The sequence below is a fragment of the Podarcis erhardii genome, assembly GCF_964252035.2.
Source record: "Podarcis erhardii genome assembly, chromosome: 7".
NCBI lineage: Eukaryota > Metazoa > Chordata > Lepidosauria > Squamata > Lacertidae > Podarcis > Podarcis erhardii.
In genome coordinates this window covers 35579127-35604400 of record NC_138511.1, presented here as the reverse complement: position 1 = coordinate 35604400, position 25274 = coordinate 35579127, and the positions used below count along the sequence as shown (strand labels likewise).

The following is a 25274-nucleotide window of genomic DNA, read 5'->3' as shown; positions in this document are numbered from 1 at the left end:
CTTGCTAAGGGGAGCTTTACTGTAGTTATTTTAAAACTACAAAGATGATTTCTAAATTTGCACCTGTGCACACACATTATTAGCATACGCAAACCTTTTTATTGTACTGGGATTTTTGGTGAGGCCCAGGTAGCCATGTTTGAGGGCACAACCTTTTTAAAAAAATTTCATCATTTAAAATGTTGCATTTTATGACCCACTCTGAAAGGGATGCCCTTAGTGGTCTCCCATCCCAGGGCTGACCAGGTCGAAACCTGCTTAGCTTCAGCAGTTCTGTGGCACTAGGTCCTTCCAGTCTGTTCCTTGGACCCATTTGCAGAGGACTTTGGTGCACTCTTTGCATGGTAGAGGAGGGGCAACCTACTTGCAGAGGTAAGGGAGCTACTGACAGAGCAGACTTCTGTTCAGGTCTCCAAAAAGTTATGGACTAAGAATCAAGCAAAATATACCAAGTGGCTGGAAAAGTTCAGTAGCACTGGGGTCAACTACAAGTGGCTGAGTGTTAGCAATAAATTGGGGGGCCTTTCAGTAGATGCTCACAGAGAGGTGGGGAAGGACCAGCAGCTGTTACCATCCATGTTTGCATTTGTGGAAGATGTGAAAATGAAGAGGGATCAAAACAGCTGCAATGAATTTGTAGGGAAAAGCAGCTGTGTAAGAAAATCAATCCTTTATTCCTGGCACTCTGAGTTGAACTGTGTGCGTGTGCAAGGGGAAAAAGATCTTTGCAAATCTAAAATTGGCAAAACCAATAGCTCAGCCCCCACCTCCCCCCCCCACAATATGGTGGAGGTGCCCCCCTCCAAAGCCGTGGCACTGCCAGGCCCAGAGGCTCTGAGCTACGATGTGGAACTGCTTTCCCTTCCCTGCTGCCAAGGAAGTATCTTCCGTCTTGCTGCAGAGTTGGCAGGCACACACATGGCATGAAATTGGTGCTGGAGCCAGGCTGACTCTGACTGCATGGAAGCACCTTTAGAGTTGGGTGCACAGTGCAGAATGCTGCCCACCCGACGAGGGGGAGGGTGCCTTTTGTTTTTAATTGGTGGTTTAAAAGCCACCTGACACCTTACCTTTTCCAGCCTCTGACCATTGATTTCAGTTTTGTTTCAGGTGCAAGTGGGCTTTGGGGAAATCCATCTTGTTTATGTCACAATACTATTGAATGATTCTCTCTCTCTCTCTCTGTGTGTTTGAGAGAGGGAGATTCTCTGGTTGTTAACTGCTCCCGTGTAGCCTTTCCCATTTTGAGGCAGGGCCGGAACGGATTTTTTTTTCCAGGCCGTATTATTTGAAAACCGTTCCGACAAGTATGTGTTGAAAAATGCTCACGTACAAGCACTTAACGCAGCAGCTCTTAGAAATGTTTGTATCGCTCTGAGGCATGTTGCGCTTTGTTTTCTTGACTCGCTGTTTATTGCTTGGCAATACAGTAGACAGGTGTTAAACCTGCTTGGGGGACTTGCGAGGGGGGTGGAGGAAGGAGAAATTGCTTAACATTAATAACGGATGCTCTGTATTTGGCATATTTGTTTATTTTACTTTAAAAAGAATAGATTTGTGCAGCAGACTTAATCTGCATTTTCTCTTTTGCTCCAACATCCTGTTAAGATTCAGGAGGCATTTGTGGCGTGCGCTGGTTCTTTCAGTTTTGTTTTTGTTCTGCAATTGAATCTTTCCCTCTTCTGCTTTCTTCCTCTCTCTTTTAAACGCTGTAGTAGCAGAAGGGCCATAGTGTTGTTGAACGGCTTTGTCCCTATTTTCACAGATGCACTGGGAATTGTTTTTAATCTCCTTTCTGCTTTCCCATTACAGATGGCGATGACGACCCACAACTCTCCTGGGTGGCTTCATCTCCCTCCAGCAAAGACGTTGCATCACCCACTCAGATGATAGGAGATGGGTGTGATCTCGGCATCGGGGAGGAGGAAGGGGGGACCGGCCTGCCGTATCCCTGTCAGTTTTGCGATAAGTCCTTCATTCGCCTGAGCTACCTTAAAAGGCACGAGCAGATCCACAGCGACAAGCTACCTTTCAAATGCACCTACTGCAGCCGGCTTTTCAAGCACAAGAGGAGCAGGGACCGGCACATCAAGCTGCACACAGGGGACAAGAAGTACCACTGCCACGAGTGCGAAGCGGCCTTCTCTCGCAGCGACCACCTCAAGATCCACTTGAAGACGCACAGCTCCAGCAAACCCTTCAAGTGCACGGTCTGCAAGCGGGGCTTCTCCTCTACCAGCTCCCTGCAGAGCCACATGCAGGCCCACAAGAAGAACAAGGAGCACCTGGCCAAGAGCGAGAGGGACGGCAAGAAGGACGACTTCATGTGCGACTACTGCGAGGAGACCTTCAGCCAGACCGAGGAGCTGGAGAAGCACGTCATGACGCGCCACCCGCAGCTCTCCGAGAAGGCCGACCTGCAGTGCATCCATTGCCCTGAGGTGTTTGCCGACGAGAACTCCCTGCTATCCCACATCCACCAAGCCCACGCCAACAAGAAACACAAGTGCCCCATGTGTCCAGAGCAGTTCTCTTCAGTGGAGGAGGTCTATTGCCACTTGGATAGCCACCGGCAGCCTGATTCCAGCAACCACAGCATCAGCCCCGACCCTGTCTTGGGCAGCGTGGCCTCCATGAGCAGTGCCACGCCGGATTCCAGTGCTTCGGTGGAGCGGGGCTCCACTCCCGACTCGACTCTGAAACCCTTGAGAGGTCAAAAGAAGATGAGGTCCCTGGAGAGAGAAGAGGGCCAGTCCTGGTCAAAAGTCTCCTACAGCTGCCCGTACTGCACCAAGCGCGATTTCAATAGCCTCGCCGTCTTGGAGATCCACCTCAAAACCATCCATGTGGACAAACCTCAGCAAAGCCACACGTGCCAGATTTGCCTTGAATCCATGCCCACGTTGTATAACCTGAACGAACACGTGAGGAAGGTGCATAAAAACCACGCGTATCCCATGATGCAGTTCAGCAACATTTCGGCCTTCCACTGCAACTATTGTCCAGAGATGTTTGCGGACATCAACAGCCTGCAGGAACACATCCGCATTGCTCACTGCGGGCCAGGGGCCACAACGCAAGACGGTAACAATGCCTTCTTTTGCAACCAGTGCTCCATGGGCTTCCTGACCGAAGCCTCTCTGACTGAGCACATCCAGCAAACTCACTGCAACATAGGAAACTCCAAATTGGATTCCCCTGTTGTTCAGCCATCACAGTCTTTTATGGAGGTATATTCCTGCCCGTATTGCACAAACTCGCCCATTTTTGGCTCTATTCTCAAGCTAACGAAACACATCAAAGAAAACCATAAGAACATTCCACTGGCACACAACAAAAAGTCCAAAGGTGAGCAGAGTCCAGTTTCTTCTGATGTTGAAGTGTCTTCCCCCAAAAGGCAGCGGCTTTCTGCCAGCGTCAATTCAGTTTCGAACGGTGAGTACCCGTGTAACCAGTGTGAACTGAAGTTCTCCAGCTTTGAAAGCTTCCAGACTCATTTGAAGTTGCATTTGGAGTTGTTGTTAAGGAAGCAGTCATGCCCTCAGTGCAAAGAAGACTTTGATTCCCAGGAATCTCTCCTGCAGCACCTCACTGTCCACTATATGACAACCTCAACTCATTATGTCTGCGAGAGTTGCGACAAGCAGTTTTCATCGGTGGACGATCTGCAGAAACATTTGCTGGACATGCATACTTTTGTGTTGTATCACTGCACCCTTTGCCAAGAGGTTTTTGACTCCAAGGTATCTATCCAAGTGCACCTGGCAGTGAAGCACAGCAATGAGAAAAAGATGTATCGGTGTACAGCCTGCAACTGGGATTTTCGGAAGGAGGTGGACCTCCAGATCCACGTGAAGCACAGTCACCTGGGCAACCCTGCAAAGTCTCACAAGTGCATCTTCTGTGGAGAGACGTTTAGCACCGAAGTGGAGCTGCAGTGCCACATCACGACCCACAGCAAAAAGTACAACTGCAAGTTCTGCAGCAAAGCCTTCCACGCCATCATCTTGCTTGAAAAACATTTGCGGGAGAAGCACTGTGTCTTTGATGCCAGCACTGAGAACGGAACAGCCAATGGCACCGTGCCAGCTAGCAAGAAGGCAGAATCTGCCGATATCCAGAACATGTTGATGAAAAATCCAGACACTTCAAACAGCCACGAAGCTAGCGAGGATGATGTGGATGCTTCAGAGCCCATGTACGGCTGCGATATCTGTGGGGCGGCTTATACGATGGAGGTGCTTTTGCAGAACCACCGTCTGAGGGACCATAACATCAGGCCAGGGGAGGACGACTGTTCCAGGAAGAAAGCAGAGTTCATCAAAGGGAGCCACAAGTGCAACATCTGCTCAAGGACCTTTTTCTCGGAGAACGGCCTCCGGGAGCACATGCAGACCCACCGAGGCCCAGCAAAGCATTACATGTGCCCCATTTGCGGGGAACGCTTCCCATCCCTCCTGACTCTTACGGAGCACAAAGTAACTCACAGCAAGAGCTTGGATACAGGGACGTGCCGGATCTGCAAAATGCCCCTGCAGAGCGAAGAGGAGTTCATTGAGCATTGCCAGATGCACCCCGACCTCAGAAACTCCCTCACCGGATTCCGCTGTGTTGTCTGCATGCAGACGGTCACCTCGACTCTCGAGCTGAAAATCCACGGAACATTCCATATGCAAAAATTGGCGGGGAACTCTGCGGCATCTTCTCCCAATGGCCAGGCCTTGCAGAAATTCTACAAGTGTGCTCTGTGCTTGAAGGACTTCAGGAACAAGCAAGACTTGGTGAAGCTGGATGTTAACGGTCTGCCGTATGGCCTGTGTGCTGGATGCATGACCAGGAGCACTAATGGACAGTCCATGGGCATGACCCCGCCGGAAGTTAGCGAAAGACCTTGTGGTAGCCTGAGGTGCCCGGAGTGTAGTGTCAAATTTGAAAGTGCCGAAGACTTAGAAAGCCACCTTCAGTTGGACCACCGAGACCTGACGCCTGAGACCAGTGGCCAGAAGAAGGGTACCCAGACATCCCCTGTTCCCAGAGTAAGTACTGCCACAGGTTAGCTTTACTATAAAGAATGATAGTAAGAAGAACAGATTCTGACTTCAGAAACTCACATTGCACATAGGGCTCCAATGTGCACTTGAAGCTTCCATTCTCTTTAGTATTGAAAACTTCCTCTGTGTGTGTCTGGCTCTCCCTTGCTCAGGAGGGAATAAGGGAACCTCTGCTTATACAGGAGTTCCATGTGAGTGTTGGAACTCAGCAAACATTTGCTCTACAATAATTAACTACAAAGCACAGGTGATTTCCCCCCAACTATAAAAAGATAACATTACATTATTGTTTTTAGAGAAAATTGTATTCTTGGTTGTTGTTGTTGTTTGCTTCAGAGTTATAGGGTTCTGCTGTCAAAGCTACTGGTTCATTCACAGAGTGGCAAGCACAGTTGTGGTCATATTTCCAGTTATAGATAGGTAGCCGTGTTGGTCTGCCATAGTCAAAACAAAATAAAAAAATTCCTTCCAGTAGCACCTTAAAGACCAACTAAGTTAGTTCTAGGTATGAGCTTTCGTGTGCATGCACACTTCTTCAGTTGTGGTCATAGTTAGGTTAGCAGTGGCATTATATCCATAAAAGACTCATGGCAAGCATCCTTCCTTTTTAAAGCAATTTTAGATGGAGTTCCAACAATTGTTGCTAACTGCCCTGAGCAGGTTAGAAAGGTAGATAATAGAATAAATAAATAAATTTGAGTTCCAAATTTGTCATTTCACTTAAACTCTCATATAAAAATTGATTGGGCACTACTTGGATACTGCTTCATACTGGCCATTCTGTCTGCGTTCCAACACTGAAGAGTGGGAAAGTGTGAGCGACTCCACAAAGCAAAGTTTTGGCGGAGTGTGGAATGCACCTGATCGTCTTTGCCCAAACTCCAGCGTGGATCATAGCAGCTAGAAATTGATTCCTAAAAGACCTCCTTGCACATGTCTGATTCAGAGCCTTGTGAAGTGATACCACTCTCAGAGGCCACTTCAGATGACAGAGAACCTGTGTGGTACAATGGCTAGAACATGGCTAGACTAAGACTCGGGAGACCAGGGTTCAAATCTCCATTCAGATATGAAGCTCACCATGTGATCTTTGGAAAGTCATTCGCTCTCAGCCTAACTTGTGAGGCTAAAATGGGAGAGAGACATACATTGTATGCTGCCTTGTTCTTCTTGGAGGAAAGGTGAGATATAAATGCAATTACGCATACCATACATAATACAGATTCTAGGCCTTTTGCTACACTAGGCATGATCATGGCACACAAGGTGGCTTCCTAGAGTACTCCAGAGCATGCTAGTAGGCTTTGCACAGCCAGCAGGCAGTGAAAACACCACCCAGTTGTTGTGTCTGATGTGGACAGCATTTTTGGAAGGGGCCACAACCTACCGCTCATAGGATTGGGAATCTATGACTAATATGCTTTCCTCCATTGGTACGTTCATAGGCCAGCTCATAGACATGGCAACTTGCATGGCTATATATGCCAGCAGTGAAAAATATATGCTGTGCATCTTTCCATCTCCCTGCCCCCCATGCAGAAATTAATCCCCATGCCACTTTTTCTAACATTTAAAATGACTCAACAAGAAAAACTTGTTAACTTTTCTTCAGGCATTGGACAGGGGATTTTGTTGGACATTGCTGAGCATGGGCCTTGCACAGAGGAATGTGGCAGCTCAATGCCAGAAGAAGGTGCAGTAGCTCAGTGGTAGAACACATGCTTTGCATGCAGAAGGTCCCAGTTTCAGTCCTTGCCATCCCTAAGTAGGGCTGGAAAAGATGGTTCTAAGATCCCAGTCAATGTAGATAGCAATGTGTTAGATGGACCAGTAGTTTGACTCCATATGAAGTTCGCTTTCTATGCTTTTTCTCCCATCTGTTCAACCATGCCCTATAAAGGGAGACTGAAACATTCCTGACCTTAGGCTGTGGAAGTAGGCTATTATGGAGGATTGATGGGGGAGGGCGAAAGCATCGACCACACATCTCTTTTTCTCTAGTGATTTCAGCAGCTGCAAAACACGCATCCCAATGGTACCTCGTTGCCTGTTTCCCCACCTCTACAAACAGAAGCTAGTGGAATTCAGCAGAGGTGAGGGAATGTGCACCATGATGATCATCGAATCATAGAAGGGACCCTGAGTCCAACCCCCTGCAATGCAGGAATCTCAACATGTGATGCCCCATTCAGTTTGAAACCATGCTGCACCCTGCTTAGCTTTGCAAATAAGCTAGCAGTTTTACTGCTGCACCACTAGGAGGGGATGTGCCATGCAAAACCATTTCAGGTGTGTGCCTCTACTCTACCCCCCCCCCCCCAGCAAAGGGCTACTCAATGCACCCTGTACCTTGGCACACCTTGGAACACCAGAAGACCTGGTGGTGGTGCAGCTGTTGGCACAGGCAGTTCTACTACAGTGGTCAGCAGAAAACCTACCCCTTTTAGCACTCTAACAATATAGCCTGCCCAAGTGCCAGTTTGGGGCATTGTGGGAAGATCAGAAAGGTGGCTTCATGCTTTACCTGCTGGGCGAATCTGAGCCAAGGGGGTCTTGCCTCAAGCACTGATGGGCCCTTCTGGCATGATGCTTAGCCATGCTGAGTGCTGCTACCATGTCCTATATTTTGCAGTAGGAGATGTTTCCAGGGGGAAGAAGAAGAGAGAACACAGGGGTGGTGCTTAAAAAAAAATATGCAGTCATGCCACTTTCCAGCTTAATTACAAACCAGGATAAGAACCCTGTCCCCCTCCCTCAACCAAAGCTCCTATATTGCTTTGGGTAGTGGAAGAGGGGGAAAAAACCCAAAGTCCTTAGTTCAGTTAGGTAGGCTCTTTATCTTTGAAGAACTTTCTTCAATATGTTGCATGTATTAAAAAGTGATTTTTTTCCCCGGGTTGCCTTTACACAAAACATTGATTAAGTAGCAGCTATTCCCAGACTACCTCATGATCAAACCAGCAGCTGCTTCCTTACATAAGTTTCTGCAGATAAGTCTGCCACTGGCATCTGTACTAATAGGATTCTTGGCTATTTCGGCACATCGGCAACCTTCTGAGAGAGCTTTTCATGTCTGCAGTTTGTGGCCTTTGGAAATAATTTCTTCAAACTACTATTTGTGGCTTGGAAGGCTGCTCGTTTCTGGGTGTCCCGAATAAAATCGGATGGACTAGCGAGGCTCGGCACTTTTTTCTCAGTTGACGGGCAAAGCAGCTGCATGTATAACATCCTTTGTGCCCTCCCCCTCCCGAAACATTTTTAATTACCTTTGATTCATCGCATAAAGCCCCCGACTCGCTTGGTGCTATTCGAAGGTCCTCCTGCCCCACTCCACGTGAGCCAGAAGTCCACCCGCCCTGCCCCTCTCTGCCCCGACGAAGCATCATCTTGTATGTGGCTGGGATAGAGCTGTTAAAAGTCTGTCTTGTAGATCTTGCTGATCTGCGACAATGTGTTGGGTTCAAAGGATTTCTCGGAGCTTGAAACAATCCGAGCGAAAGATTCTTTGCTTTGTTTCACTTGCTGCTTTAGCACTGCAACTACATACTCGCTCCCTTGGGGTCAAGCGAATCGGTGACTAGACCTGCCTCCAGCTGTGTTATACATCTAATTCTGCAGAGAATAAAATACGAAATGGAAACACCTCTCCCTTCAGAGTGATGCCTCTTGAGAGTTCATCATCCAAAACTACTTATTAGCCCCATCACCGCCTTTCTCCTCCTTGCTTCTTCATTGTGTTTCACGCTCCTCTTGAAGAACAGCCCTATTCTTTTATGCCAGGCTAATTCTGATTTCGTATGGCTGTGCACACAGAGGCTAAAATGCTCCAGCCTCTCACTGTACTCACTCCCCCCCCCTCACCATTATCGTGAATGGAAATGGTTGCCGTCCTCCTTACTCCTACTTTTAACTCTGTCTCTTCAACAAAGCTTCTATACCTCCTCTTCCCTCAGGAGAGAATTTAAGTTCTTCAACAAAGTAAATGCTTTGAATCTTGCCCCAAGAGGGCAGATTTCTTTTGTAGAAGATAATGAAAAATCAGAATTCAGGCCTGCACCAAATTACACTTTACACAGGAGCCTGCGATTGGCATATATGCTAATGCCTCAGATTCACCATTCTACCTTCCTGTTAAACAATAACTATCCCGCGAACAGGCTGATGGATGCAAACCCACAATGCCCCTTGCCCTATTTATCTTCCCCCTTGGTGTTCTCTGTGGACTAAAATTGGACCTAAAATTGCTCTAGGTCTGGGTTCTGCCCTATATCCACAGGCACTGTCAACTTTGACATATGACAGGACATAAGCAAGACCGATCTCTCTGTGGAGGAGCCATGGCCCATGTGTAGAGTCCTCCCTTAGCAAGAACATTTGAATTTCAGTGAGGGGCCTCTGCCCCCAGCCTTTTTGCGATGCCCCTTCTTTTCAGAATGCTTCAGTTTTAAATGCCGGGGGGCATATTGCCCCCCCACTCTATTCACAATCCTGGCCATGCCCCCCTGGTCTAAATTTCTCATCATTCCTGTGTGCACACCATACATTTAAAACACCCCTTGCAAAGAATCATAGAATTGTAGAGTTGGAAGGGGCCAAGAGGGTCATTTAGTCCAACCCCATGCAATAAAGGGGTCTCAAATAAGGCATCCATGGCTGATGGCTATCCAATCTTCTTTTTTTTTTAAAAAAATATTCAAAATTAAAACAGAACATATTATCCAGAAACATATCATCTTTATTCCCCCCCCCCATTTTTCCTCCCTCCCCCCACCCTCCCACATAAAACCCACCCACCCCCACCCCCCGGCTTCCCTCAGTTCCAGTCTTTGATTTCTCTGAGAATGCTGTTTTCTGCATGTTACAAAGTTGTATAGATCCTCAAACTATTTAGCCGATTATTATCAATAAAAAGTTTGTGAATGTTTATTCAAAGCCAGCCAAGGAGTCTAGTTCACTTTGTTGCGTCTTCAAATACTTTGTAAAGGGTTCCCATTCATCTTTAAAGTCACAGTTATCCCTGTCCTGTAGCTTATATGTCAGTTTTGCCAGTTCTGCATAGTCTATCAATTTTTCTTGCCATGATTCTTCAGCTATCCAATCTTCAAAGAAGGAGAGTCCACCACCTCTTGGGAATCTGCTCCACTGCTGAACAGCTCTTACTGTCAGAAAGCTTTTCTGATGTTTAGTCCACTGATGTGACTTGGGTATAAGTCAGCTTGCTGTGTTTTTGGAAGAAGTCCTTTTCATAACTGTCAGGAAGTGCACGTCCTGTCGAAGCAGGATGTCCCTATTCACAAGTAACAGGCAATATAGGCTGAGTTCACCTAGCTCCTGTTGCCTGGAGGTCCTGTTGAACAAACTTCCCAACTCAGCATGAGTTCCAGTGAAAGTAATCAGACTTTACTTTCATAGGATCATTTTTATTTTCACGAAAGTAGGTGGATTTTATAAGGGTGGGCAGAATATAAGAATTTTCATTGGAGCATTTTGCCTTTTAAAGATGAAATGACTGAGTCCTCTCCCCCCTTTTAACCAGTAGCAGAAAGAAGAAAGCATTGTTGCTGCTTTAGCAATGTTGTAATCTTGCTCCCAGGGGTATCCTGTCCCAGGTACCAGGTGGTGGCTGGGCAGGTGGCAGAAAGGCTTTTGTTTGTTGGGGGAAGAAGACAAACCTCTGGCTACCTTCTCTTTAAAGGCAAGGCACTCCTCTTTCCCAGTTATCAAAATTTGCCTGCCTGAAAGATTAATCTCATGTAATAATATTCTCATGGAATTTGTTCTTAATGTCTGCTCGTTTGTTTTGGGTATTTTTAATGAATATTTTAGACTGTCTACTGTAAACTGCTTAGCGGTCTTGGACCTAGTAAGCAGTATACACATTTTGATGAATGAATAGAATAGAATAGAACAGAATAGAAATCTTCTGGAGAGGTTTTCGCTTCAGCCTCCCATCTTGCTCCTTTGGTTTCAGTGGGACTTAGGTGACAATCCTGTAATCACTTAGCAGTGAGTAAGTTCCATTGAGTATAGTTGGCCTTATGTTTGAGTAAGCGTGTGAAAGGATTGCACTGTTGGTAACACTTAACCTTAACATGATGAAGGCAAATGAATGCCAAATGAAAAGATGTGGGGTGTGCAATTAAGGCAGGAACACATTTTTCCTTTTAGGATAATTTCAATAGATTATTTATCTCTTTCATTTTGATGCTTTCCCTCTTCCTCACACATGCATGCACACACACACTGCATTTCTGAAGCTCATTGATCACAACTAACCCCATAGATTTAGAAGCTTTCATGATTACAGAAAAGGCCCCTGAATGCTCATATCCTTTCCAAAGAACCATAGCTTTCAGAAGCTTGTTAAAAAAAAAAAGATGTCTCAAATATAGCCAGGCAAACTAAATTGAACAACATGCTGTTCTTTGTTTTGTAATCTCTTGTTGATTTGTAGTACAACAGGTAAAATGCAGTTTTTATGCTGCCTGCCTTATGTGTGTAATACAAACTGAGCAGCCTGCAGCTGTCCAAACGACATTACTACTCTATAATTCTTGACCAGTTCCTCTTTCTTTCTTTCTGGACCGTTATTGATTTTTCTTCTTCTCTCCCTCTGCTTCCCCCTCCCCCTTTTACCCAGAGCCTAACAGCAGAGGATTAGAAAAATATATAGTCAGAGAGAAGCTACATTGAGTTTACATTGAAAACAATAGAAATACATGTTTCAGTAAGCACTAGGATGTATTGATATCTCTAGCTCAAGAGGGAAAGGTACGTTCGGAATATAGAAGATCCTCTAGATGCCAGGAATGCTCTGCTAATAAGTGCACTTCTGTAATCCTGTAGACAAGGCTTAGAGAATGTCCCCCCACCCCCCGCCAGGCCCTAATAAACACTGAAGTAAAATGGGTTACTGGGAGAGTCTATTGAGAAATAATTATGGGTGAACAGATGAGGAAAGATACTTCTATAATGAAAAACAACAGCCAAATCTTATTTAAATAGAAAAGGTTTTTTTTTTTTTTTTAAAAAAGGTTGCATTTCTTGAGATAGAAAGCCCCCCATTCTTCAAATCCCACTCCAGTTTTTAAATTCACTGGGTAGCCCAAGTTGCTGTTTTCTCATTCAGCCTTGATCTGCAACATGGGCCATTGAAGTTAATGGATATGGTTAACTTAGTCTATTAATTTCAATGGGATACAAACCCCTTTGCAACCTGGTGCCCTCCGGATGTTTTGGGCACCAGCTTCTATTGTCCTTTCCTATTGACCATGCTGGCTGTGGCTGGTGGGAGTTGGGAGTCCAAAATATCTGGATTTGGGGAAGGCTGAAGTGAACACAACAAATTTTGTCATGGAATAGGAGTTTGTTTTGAGTAGGAGACAAATTTTATGCAACAGAAGGGTAGCGGCACTATCTCCCCTTGGGGTTGGCTCAGTGTGCCTTCTGCTGTGTGTCTTCTGCTGTCCATACCCAAGATATGTCTGGGACTGGAGAACAGGGCCAAAGCAGGTGGATTTTGTACCCTTCTGCGAGCGTCCTGCAGCTCTGCTGCTTTTGTCATCCATATGTGAATTGCTGCAGTTTACATCTGGTATTTTCCTTTGCATTGTTTGTAAGCAGCAGGCATGCCAGCCATTTGATTTAGCCATGATTTAGCCATCTATTTAAAAAAAAGGGGGGAGCAACAGGCTTTGTTTATTTAATGGAATTCCTCCCTTCAGAACCTTTTTAACTTTTAATCCCTATAAATTATTCCTAGGATTCCCCCCTCCCCATGTCTCATCACCAAGAAGACACACCTTGCCACTCTTAAATACAAACCCAATCTTCTCCCATAGAACAAGTGGCTCATGTAATTGCTTCTTAATGCTATCTCCTTGTTTCGGCAGCTAAGCTTATTAGCGTGACATAGGAAGTGTATAGCAATTGGTGAAGGGAAATCAGTGTCGTGTTTCACTGCAGATTTCCACGATTTCTGGAATGTATATCTCTATTTCTGCAAGTGCTCCTTTGCACTGGTCCATGGGTGATATGAGGTTTCTTTCATGCTCTTTTTCTGGAATTACACTCTTCTTGCCCAGAAGTCTTGTTTCCTTGAAAAGCAGATTTTAATGAAACATATAAATGAATCTGATTACACTGACTGTCTGAAGCAGGAGTGGGGAAATCTGTGGCTCTCCAGATGTTGCTGGACTGCAGTTCCCATCATCCCTGACCATTGGCTATGTTGGATGGAGAGGTGGTTGGAGTCCAGCAACATCTGGACCCGGGCTCCGTTCCCTGGTCTAAGACTAAAACCATAGTGATTAAGCCCATTGAACTCAATGTGTAGGGCTGGGCTGTTGATGCTTAGTTCTGGCTTCTGTTTGTCCATCACCCTTTGTAGCGGGGTATTCATTACAGCCTTGTTAGAAATTTTTCGGTTATGCAACATTTTGAATGCAGATTTGACCTTTGAACAACTTTACTGCATTGGCATTCTGGTGTATAGTCATTCAAATGGCAAGCCAGGAGTGGTGTTTGCTCCATCCTCTGTTTGGATTTCCGTCTTCCGAGATGATGAATTGGTCCTACAACTATGTGTCTAAACATGAACGTTGCCATATTCCTCTGTTAATACTATCATTGGCCTAGACCAGCCTTTCTCAACCTGTGGGTCCCAAGATGTTGTTGAACCACAACTCCCATCACCCCTAGCTAGCAAGGCCAGAGCTCAGGGATGATGGGAGTTGTAGTCCAACAACATCTGGGGACCCACAGGTTGAGAACCGCTGGCCTAGACCCAAAGTGCTGTAATGTTCATTCCCTCCGCTGCATGTTCTGCCTCCTCCTTCAGATCTCATGCCGAAATTCTTGTTTGTGAAGTGAAGCATGTTGGTTTGTACAACGGAGGCCTTTCCATCTTAGCACCCATTCTGTTGGCTTGGCTATTGGCTGATACATTTGAAAACATTTACATCCTCCCCTTTCACTGCAGTTGTAATCCTTGCAGTGCCTATAGCAGATAAAAGCAACTTTAAAAGTGATAGAAGACCACGAGAGAGGGAGCGGAATGGCTCTTCACTGGCAGGGAGTTCCAAAGTCTAGGTATGGCCTTAGGGAAGGCCTACTGTTGCATCCCAGTCAAGCATGCCTCAGCCAGTGTCATTATATAATTTTTTTCCTGATAGATGGATCATACCTTTTAAATCTACAAAACATTCTTAGTTACTCACTTTTTCTGCTTTTTTTCTGTTCATCATTTGCATTGCTTTATTGTTGCTGATTTTTAGCCAATGCTCCATTTAATTTTTAATCAAGTTGCTTTTAGTACAGTTGCTTTATTGACCCCACCTTAAACTTTGTGAAAAGGCATCTTATGAATTTTGCAAGCACATCGATCAATTAAACATCCCCACTAAAGTGTGTGCAAGTGTGACGGTCGGCAACTCCTCTCCCAGGAAAGAAACTTGAATGCTACGTTTCTAAATTATAACAAAAGCATTAAAAAAAATCTCTGCATTCAGCTACCAATAGTGCATGATCAATCAATTAAAAGATTTGTGTTTCCTAGTATTCCACTTAAAACTGCTCTTTGCTGACTCCATTTTTCTCCTACTGGAATGTACACTGGTAGCATTCAGTTATGCTAAACTAATAGTAGGAAATCTGTTGCCTTCTAGGTGCTGCTGGACTCCCATGTCCCATCAGTCCCGGTCAGATAGAGTCAGGGACAGTGCAGCAACATCTGAAGGGCTGCAGGTTTCCCACCTGTGCACAATTAGGCATTTTGAGTATGTGCCCCCAGACTTAGATAGTCCCTCCTCTCTTTCCTCTTCCTAGCTGTTGCTTCTCCATTCCTGTTTTAGTGGCACCCTATAGTTTGCCGCTTCAGCTAAACCATTGTTTGCTAGGAAGCTAGAGTTGCAAATTGAAGACTCAGCCTGATTTGTTTGGCTAGTTTGTAGGCAAATGTTGGTTTATGCAGCCTATTGTTTTCTGGGATCTGACAGAACAGCAAAATATAGTTTGCAACTAAAACCTATATGGTTGCGGTGTACACGGGGAGACCAGAGAATGCAAGGCCAAGGTTCATGTTTATAACGCTAAACCAAAATTGTTCTGTTGCCATCAGCAATGGCACATTTTTGTTTCGGTTTCTTAATACGTTGAAACGTTAATAAAACTTTGGAAATACTGCTAAACAAATATCTTGGTTTTATTGGAACATGGGAAGCTGCCTTATACTGTGTCATAGTGGCCCATCTGGCTCAGTAATGTGTACACTGACCGGCAGCAGCTCTCCAGAATTTCAGATGGGGAGTCTCTCCCAGCCCTACCTGGAGATGCTGCTGGGAATTCAATCTGGGATCTTCTACATGCAAAGTTGATGCTCTACTGCTGATCCATGGTCCTTATTCTTATTACATCTGAACAGCTGCAAAAGCTTTCAATCTTTCTCTCTCTCTCTCTCTCTCTCCATACATACATACATACATACATACATACATGTATATACATACATACATACATACATACATACATATGCATACCTGCCGGCTGAGAATAATAATAATAATAATAATAATAATAATAATAATAATAATAATAATTTATTTATACCCCGCCCATCTGGCTGGGCTTCCCCAGCCACTCTGGGCGGCTTCCAAAAGAATATTAAAATACATCAAACACATAACACATAATGCCTCTTAGGTAGTGGGTTCCATTTATGAAAGCTTAAAATGTTTATTCGTTTTGTTGTTGCATAATTCTTTGTTGCTTTACCACATTCTTTCCAGCTTCTGTCTCTTGTTTGACAACAGTGAGAGTAATAAAAAGAAGTGCAAAAATGGCTATTTACCTCTGGTCTTTGGTCATACTCACAAGGACACTGATGCTTCATGGAGAAAACCAGGTTGCAGGCATTTTGGTTGGTAGCAAGGAAACCTGGTAGTCTGCTTTTACACACGACATGGCCGCAAACATCTTGCAACACACATATACAAAGTGCCCTGTGTAGAGCCAGCTGGGGCAGGGTGATTTGTCCAAGTTCCAGTAGCCAAGCCATCTTCCCATTGCTCGTTGCATCATTCTTAAACTCTGATCTTATTAAAACACAGAAGGTGGTATGAGGTGTGATTTTACTTTCTACTGCCTACAAAGCTCTCTTAACTTTTCTTTTTGTTTGTTTAAACAGAAAAAGACCTATCAGTGCATCAAGTGTCAGATGACCTTTGAGAATGAAAGAGAGATACAGATACATGTTGCAAATCATATGATTGGTAAGAACCTTTTCAGCATTGTCGCTCATAGGCTACTTAATGGTTGATGTTGACTTCTCTCTTCCGTTATTTTATATTTTGTGATGCTGTTCTGCAAACATTGCTGCAATAAATGCAAACAGCCCCAGGGTTGATTAATACGGACTGTGGTTGCCAATTCTGCTTGGTTTGGCCCCCATGCTGCACCAGCCAGGAGTATTGTAGTTACTTCCCATGTCAACATTACAGCACTTGGACGAAAAAACACTTACGGGACATCTGGTTTGTATGGGTAGTTTTTAGAATGTGAGGCTATGCTCACTAGGGAGATGTGGAGAGTTTGGTCTGTATGTTGAGTTTTGCCTTGATCCTTTCTAGCCTAGGTTCACATGTAATGAGCAACAATGGTTTGTGCTAACCATTATTGAAAAGCTCACACCATAGTTGGAGCTTCCAGATGTATTGTAAAGAAAACATGCTTTAGAGCTGCTTGTTAGCTTTTGCTTCGCATCTGCTTGGTTCCTAAGTTCGCTCCCATCTTCACCACACATCAGCAGGCTCTGGAGGGAAAGCAGTGGCCATAATTGATGTTTGTCGCTTGTCTGTGAATTGGTTTAGCATAAACCCATCTCAGACTATGCTTTCAGATCTTGGTTTCTTGTTCCCAGTCAAACTATGGTTTGTAGACAGGGATGGGCAAGTTATTAAAAGAAACCAGAATATGGCTAAACAAAACATGGTTTTGTGTTAATGTTTGATTCTGGCCCTAGTACATGTGTTTGTTAAACCACTAGATAAGTCTGATGGTCCTCACAAGAGTTTAAGGTTGCCTTAGAATCCAAACTGAACTAAGAAATGTGACAGTTATCTCTCCTCCATAAACTTTTGTTTCTTGAGGTTCCAGGAATTTGAAAACTTATGTTGCAGGCTCATGCCATTACATATATCCATTTTATCTTCCTTGCTCTTTCCCAATCTTAAATTTTGCCACTTGGGATATGTGTTTCAAACAGTTGTTCTTCTTGCCTTTAAGAGTCTCCTGCTGACAGTGTTTAAGTATCGCCTGGTTTTCAGAAGGCAGCAATTCTCCTCATTTCAAAAGCCGCTTAAAATGTCTCAATGCCACATTGTTGCTTTCCTGCCCCATTTTTGCTCATGTTAAAATGAAACTTTTGACAAGAGCTTCCACTTTATGCCATACATTTTCAGTTTTATCTGGGAAAGGGGGGGAGACTACGAAAAGTGCTTGCTGGTTGTCAACCACTTAGAAGCAATTACGCTTCAATTTTGTGTGTCATGACATTGAATTGCTCACATTTCCATAGCTTAAAAGTGGTGAATTTCTGAGGCACATTGTCAAAACAAAATGCCTAAGAAGTTTTATTCCAGCCAACCTTATGTTTTTTTTAACCACTTTTGGGACTATATATATATATATATATATATATCCTAAGCATCTTAGATTTTTGAGATGTGTGTGTGTGTTCCTGTTTTCTGAGCCCTGGGCCTTTTTTGTTTTCAAGCCTGGTCATAATGGGAATGAGATCTAGTAAAAAAAAAAATGTTACTGCAATCAAAAGGGCTGTATTTCTGATGCAGCTGTAAGGGCTGACTTTCTTTTTTTCCCCCTTTCCTGAAAAATGCGGAGAACTACTTCTTCTATCTGCACAGATGTTATAAATATATGTGAAGGCTCAAGAGCTTAGTTTATTTTGATGCATAGACCACAGAGGAGTTCCTTACACATGCCACTCCAGACGTATGTCGTTGAAGATCCTTCAAGGGCCCTACAGTGTTCTTTATGTGTTCGCGTGTGACATCCATCTCTGATAATCATAATGATTTCCCTTGAACAATTTAGCATTTGAAGGAAGTATTCTTCCACGTATGGAGCGCCCATTATCATTAATGGGAATTATGCACAAATGTTGAAGGGAGGATTTGAAACGCTGACACTGAAGATTAGAGGAAAACCTTTTTTTTCCCCTGGAAGAAAAATAGGTACTGTCACTCATCATAATTTCCACGGTAGCGCTAGGCAGGGAGCTTGCAGGCAGTGTCAGGGAGGTTAAAATGAAGTTATCTAAAAATGTTTGCTTTTGTGGCAGGTGTTAATGCAATCTCTTGTTTGCAGGTGTGAAGGGTGAGAGCTTTGCTAATTGGACCATGGTGATTTCAACTCCTTCCCGCCATCCTTCTCTATCTCCCGCCCCTCCTCATCCCACTCTTTTAGTAAAATCCATATGAAAGAGATGTAACCTTAGACAACTGGCTATGTATTTTTAAATTAAAACTGTGAAAGGGTGGTGGGGCTGTTCGTGATCTAGAAATATGCAGTGAACACATTATTTTGCAGATTATGCTCTGTGGTTGGGCTCAATCAGTGAAGCAGCAATGTGATGCCACTTTGTTAAACTGGCTCTGCATGTATCCCAAACTGCCTGGCCACAGCCTTCTCCTGTGGCTGCTCCCTTTCTGACTTCCACCCATGGGACCATCTTCTAACATGCTTACCACCTAAATTGTCATGTTGGAGGCGAGAAGGATATATAGAACTAACAGTGGCTTTGCCGTTGGCCCTTGTTGGCAGTGCCCTTCGGTTAGTAAGGGCTGGCTGTGGCCCACTGTGCTCGGCCCGTCTATTCAAACTGGACCTCCATCTTGTAAAGGCTCATCACTAATGATGCTCATTTTGCCCTTTTGATCCAGAGACTCCAGCTCACCCTCCCCCATGGTAGGAGGGAGCCCCTTCCCTTGCCCAACATGGGTATGATTGAAGTGGCACAGATTCAGATTTGATGCTAGGGAATACACATTGTCGTCTTAGGTTGAACAACTGAGGAGCCCCATTTATTTGAAGTCATTAAGAAATGCAGATGTACCATAGCCCGGGCCCAGTGTTCTGGAGCCTGAGTTGGAAGGATCGTAGCTGTGTAGAATAACATACGTTTTACATGTAGAAGGCCCTGGATTCAGTTTCTGGCATCTCTAAGAGGGGTTTGCATGTTAAGAAAGTCCCTGGAGAGCTGCTGCAACTTAGTGCCCTCTGCATGTTGCAGATTGCAACTTACATCACCCCACACTTTGGGCTATGCTGGCTAGGGTCTGATGGGAGCTGTAGTTCACAACATCTGGAATGGGTGCTAGGGTCTGATGGGAGCTGTAGTTCACAACATCTGGAATGCACCACATTGCTCATCCCTGGAGCAGACAATACTAGGCTAAACCGATGGGCAGAGCATGCCTGTCTGGCATAAAGGCAGCTTTCTGTGTTGCGCTGGAAGCTCTGCTTTCTTGTGACCAAACAGCCCTTCAGCCTAATGAGAATCAAGTGTTTTGGGAGCCTGGATGTGGTGTCTCCCTGTAGAAAAGCATCCCCCTCGCAGCTCCCCAGTCATATGGCTACATTTATCAAAATAGCATGCAAGGAATGTTCAGTAACTCTCACAACATGTCCTTTTGAAAAATTACCCTTCTGCATTTTTTGCTCTGTGTATCTATAATATACACGTTCGCGCATACAAACACAGTGGCATATTGGGTCCTGTGTGTCATCCCTAGAGTTTGAACAGACTGGCTGTATCCCTAGAGGAAAGATGTGGGAAACATGTTGCTTTGTTTTCATACCGGGGCCTCTGGGAACATTTCTAACGAAAGAACAGACCCCTTCTTAGTCATGATCGGTCTGGATGGAAGAGGGCTGTTGGGGAATATGCTTCCAACCATAGCTTTTCAGTGTTGATGAGCTACACACACACACACACACACACACACACACACACCTTTTAAAATCCACCTAGAGAACAGGAGAGCCCTGAAAGAACTTAGCTGATTGGAGGCTAGTTTTAATTTGTCTAGAAAAGGGATCCCCTCCCTTCTCCTCTTTGAAACATTTTCAGACTTTGGGGAGTCTGCCCAGGAGTATATCAAAAAACTTTGAGCAGTTCTGGCTGCCTCTGTTCTACTTGCCTCCTCCTGTGCTGACCTGGTAATGTTTAAAGTATATTTGTTCTCTCTCTCCCCTTCTCTTTCCCCCCACCCGCTTATTCCTCCCTCCCACCACCTTCCGCTGCCTCTGATGTGTGCTGTCTGTTAGATCCCTCGAAGGATGGGCATGCTCAGTAGCTGGCTCTGCAGGGGGTGTAGAGGACAGCCACACTGCAGAAGGGATCACAGCAGATGCTTAATGACACACAGTACCTCCCGTGCCAGTGGTGGAGGGAGCAACTGAACATAAATGTTTTGGCTACTGATGTGGGAAGCCAACCCATTGTCCATAGTCATGCACATGAAGGTGCTTAAGGGAGCCTTTTTTGTTGTTGTCGTTGAGAAGATTTGTTTCACTTTTGCAAACCTTGGTGCTCCTCGGAATGTGGACATCTCTCTGTCTTGTGCCTGGGTTGTGAGTGTCCTTTTGGCTATGTAAGTGATGCCATTCACAGCTAGAACCGCAAGAGTAAGGGTGGCTTATATTGGTCTTCTCTATGCACACAAGTTGCGATCCTTAAGTGACTCTAACCAAACAAATCTGATTGAATATTTTGGTATAAATGGTGTGACCGTCTGGTAGTAGTCCTGTTGGGCTTCCACTACATTAAGTCGTCAGGCCATAAAGATGGTGTAGTTTCACACAAAGTCTATAAAGATTTTAATCCCTGGAGTCTTCTTGCGAGAATAGCTAAATCTGCAGGTTAATTGTTGCATAGTGTGTGCTTTCTTTGAGCAGGAAAAACCATTACCAAAATCTAACAGTGGTTAGCGTGAAGTAATTGCACCTAAATTAGATTAATAATAATAATAATAATAATAATATAGTTTGTCCTTTTGGTGTTGTCAGTTATCATTTGCAAAGGTACATTCAATTTAAATAGAAATGCTTGAATTAAAGTCCATTCATACCATTTCCTTAGTGGGCTAACATTCCAATCCTAAACACATTTAATAGGAAGTAAGTTGTGGTGCATTTCAGTTTCTGTTTGCCTTCCAAATGCTAATTGACACAGCCTATGCATTAATGCATTAATGTATTACTGTATTACCTCAGATTGAATGCATATGCATTACGTGTTAGTAGTCTTCAGGGACACATGTATGTGGTGCCTGTTAAGTGAGAACTTCTTAAGCCTTGTGAATTCACCTGGGGCGGATTGCGAATAGCCCGTAGGGTGCAAACAGTTCACCAAGCTGTCCACCCCACTCTGTCTTTGCACCGCAGAATCTACATGGCTTTTTTGCATTCTCCAATGTTGAGTCTCCAGGAACAATTGAGGGGAATGCAAGATGAGGGACTTATAAAGGACCAATTTATGCCCTCAATTTATATGCTTCTAGGATTTTTGAACTGTTTGAGGAAGGTTATTTTAGCATTTAATGTTAACATTATTCAGAACTGAAGACACTGAGCAATTCTTAGGAAAGCCTCACATTACAAAACTTGTGCACAGGTGTTGCTTCTGTGTAGGAAAGATGCATCCTGGGACAGTCATATATGACAATTGCATGTCATGTTTTCCCTCTATGTGCAATTATAGTGTCCCAGAATGCGTACCTATAGGTCACATATTGGTTTAATATTGAGGTATGAACGAGTCTTTTGACTGCACCCACAACCTCTTTGTTCCTCCCTTTATATGAACAAGTGAAGAAAGCAGAAACTCTTAAGTTAGCCATAGTTTTCTATTTCTGGGAAACTGGCTAATGGTTTGAAACAAGACAATATATTGGATATGGTTTGAAGTTTGTGTCATATTGTGGCTTTTATGAAGTTGTTAACCATAGTTTCCCAGTTTGGATGAAATGGGAAACTGTAGTTAATTTAAGAGTTCCTGCTTTGTTCAGTCCTGCTCCACAGGGAGGAGCCAAGGGCCTGCAGGTATGCCAGCAAGGCTCTTTCATATTTTTACTCATTCAGCTGAAATATAATAGTCCAATCCAGCCTATAGAGTAAAAAATCTGCAGGTGTAATTATTTGCAAATGACTGGCCATGAGCAGGATCCATACGATATACTGTTTCCAGCAAGGAATTTCCTTCCATATGGAAATATTGTAGCTTTGGAATGGATCCTAAAATTGGGATAGTTTGTTGGCTGGTGAACATTATCCTTGGTTTCTTGATTGTTTATTAAACAGCCTTCCATTGTTCCTGGTTACTTCAGCTTCTTGCAATTTTAGAAGATGCCATTTGCTAAAATAAGTTAATTTTCCTGGAGATATTCATTGATTGTGTCAAATGTCTGAAGAACTCTTTAGTCTAATAGTTGTATGTGGTAGCAGTTGAGGCTGTTGCTTGAAAGCAATAACTTTTGTAATAGCATTTAGGCATTAAGGCAGATAAAAATAAAAAGTGTAACAGATTTGTTTTTGAAGTATTACATGCAAATGATCAGCAGGAACATATTTTCTGGACTCCACAGCTGAATGTGTGAATTAATTATGGACACATTAAGAACTCTGAATCTCTCTCCAGTGTTTTTTTTCTTCTTTAATGCATATTTCAAATTGTTGCTCCTTTTAAATGTACAGTTTTGGGGGGCTCATCACAGTTAGCATACTTTAGTAGTTCATGCAATCTACAGGTTTAAATATGTTAACTGAGATCCAAAGCGTTGTGTAACGGGTATTATGTTTGCAAAAGGATTTTTGACCTTGTGTTTCTCTAATGTTATGCTGTATTGCAAACTTTTGAAGGTGGGAGGAATCTTTGAATCTTTCCTATAGCATGAAGTCACAAGGCGTCCTTTGCCGAGCCATTCTCTCTCAGACACTCCATCTGCAATATGGGGGATAATAATATTTTACAGGGTTGTTGAAAGTATTACAGATGGATAAGGCATGCCAAACCCTTTGAACACTTGAAAGTGCTATACAAAATATTATGTATTGGTACTTTCTGATATAGTATGGTCAAAGGGGAGTGGGGGAAATGGTGAAAGTCCTGCTGGAAGTGCCCAAGCCTTTGGGGGTTTTAATATATTTTGGGTCCTGGCTGTAAACGTTAATGGGATTAGAGTGGGTTGGTTTTCAAATCAAGGCAATTTAAGACATCAATGGAAAAGTTTGACCGAATAATACATTTCACTCAAATTTCTCATTTTGAAAACCTTATATTTCTTGAGCTGTTTGACATGTTAATTGGCAGCGATAACAATGCATATGCAATGGTTTGCCACTAAGGAAATCCTTTGTACAACTTTAAAACACCACCCAAATCTTTTAGCCATGCAGCTCTCATGCCCTTTGTACTGAAGAATGAGATCTGCTAAATTTCTATATGGCTTTCTCTTTCTAAGGACCAAACAGGATGTGACATCAGGGGATCTCTGACTGGGCTGCAGACACATTGGTTTGGCGACTGTGAAAACAGGATGCTGGTCTAAATGGCCTGATCCATTGGCCTGATCCAGCGACCTCTTCTTACTTTCTTATGTTAAGATTGGCTGTCAGTAGGGATGGGCGAGCAAGTCTACAGTGCGTACAGCTCATGTTGCCCATACCTTTCCCACCCCTTAACTTAATTGAAAGAGGCAGCTATTTACTGTATATGGAAAGATACAGACAGACACAACTGCCCTCTCTGATTAAAGGAATGGGGATACTTCTTTGTGTAGGACACAGCAGACCCTCCAAGTGTCCCTATTTTCCAGGGATGTCCCTGATTTAGAGAAGCCATCCTGGTTTCTGATTTTATCCCGGAATGTTCCACTTTTCCTTTGGATGTCCCTATTTTCATTGGAGAAATGTTGGAGGGTGTGGAGTTATCCAACTCCCAAGTCGTCTGAAGGTAATTCTGTATAGGGAAGGTTTTTTAAAAAAATGTTTAATGTTTTATTATGTTTTTATATGTGTTGGAAGCTGCCCAGAGTAGCTGGGGCAACCCAGTACGGTGTGTGGGGTATAAATAGTAAAATTATCATTATGGAATGGGACGTCCCTATTTTCATCAGAGAAATGTTGGGAGGGTATGGCAGAGCAATCTGTGCGCATGGTGTTAGGCATGCAGACTTCACTTCTAGCTGTAGACATCTTGCAATTGTTCTACTCTGGAACAAAGTTCATTGTTTAAAATATTAACTGTACCACCCAGTCACACTGTGTGTGTTCTTTTCCTGTTGTTATCTGTGCATATTTGTTCAGAGCAAATATTATTTTGCTTTGCTTCTTTATCTACTCTGGGAGTGAAACATAATTTCCCTTAATATATTCAGTCACATTTTCCTTTTTTGCATTTTATCCCCCCCACCCCCTTTCATTTACTACTTTGGTAATGGCTGCTCAGTTTCACTGACATTTTTATAGCTGCTATGACAACATTCTCCTTTTGCATGATACATTCATAATCGGCCGTGATCACAGCTTCATATTGCTTCTGCTCCCTCCTAACCACGTTAAGATTCCTTCCAGCCCTCCAACCCAATTTTCATGTGCAGTTGTGATTACACCTGTTTAAACATTTTCCTGGTGGTTTCATATTTGCACATAAATGCAGGGGGTGGGGGAAGGCAGAGTGGCTGATGAAACACCTTTTCTGTAATCAGGTTTGAGTCTTCAGTGTGACGAGTCTGAAGTTAGCATAAGCACATATCTCCATCAATGTGGGGTGTTTCGACATCTGTTAACTAGTATGGCAGAGCAGAGACTTTCCCTTCAAGTTTGCTGAGTTTTCTCTTATTACTTTTTTTAAAAAAAGAAAACCAAGAATGTGTTAACCTATTCTTTTTTACTTCCACTATTTACTATGAAAATTATGGGTTGCTGGGGAGGATGAGGGAGATGTTTTCTGCAAGTTTCGTTATCACTATCAAAGCTATGTGACTATAAATCATATGTTTCTTCATAAGCCCCACAACTCACCAGCTGGGAACCTGCAAGGGGGAAAATAACTTGCAACTTCTCCTTTTTTTTTTTTTTTTTATAAATATTTATTAAGGTTTTTTTTAAAATATAAATGCACACATAAAACAATCTTACTTTTATAAC

The 25274-nt window shown here is 43.6% G+C and overlaps 1 protein-coding gene across 3 annotated transcripts in view; it reads left to right on the top strand.

Moving 5' to 3' along the window:
- The window catches only part of ZNF423 (zinc finger protein 423), a 336467-nt gene that overhangs the window by 186452 nt on the left and 124741 nt on the right, over window positions 1–25274 (top strand). For all 3 annotated transcript variants that reach the window (XM_081870154.1, XM_081870153.1, XM_081870155.1), the window contains 2 exons: window positions 1813–5036; window positions 16234–16318. In XM_081870154.1, the coding sequence (XP_081726280.1) occupies window positions 1813–5036; window positions 16234–16318 (3309 nt within the window). The remainder of the gene's footprint in view (window positions 1–1812; window positions 5037–16233; window positions 16319–25274) is intronic.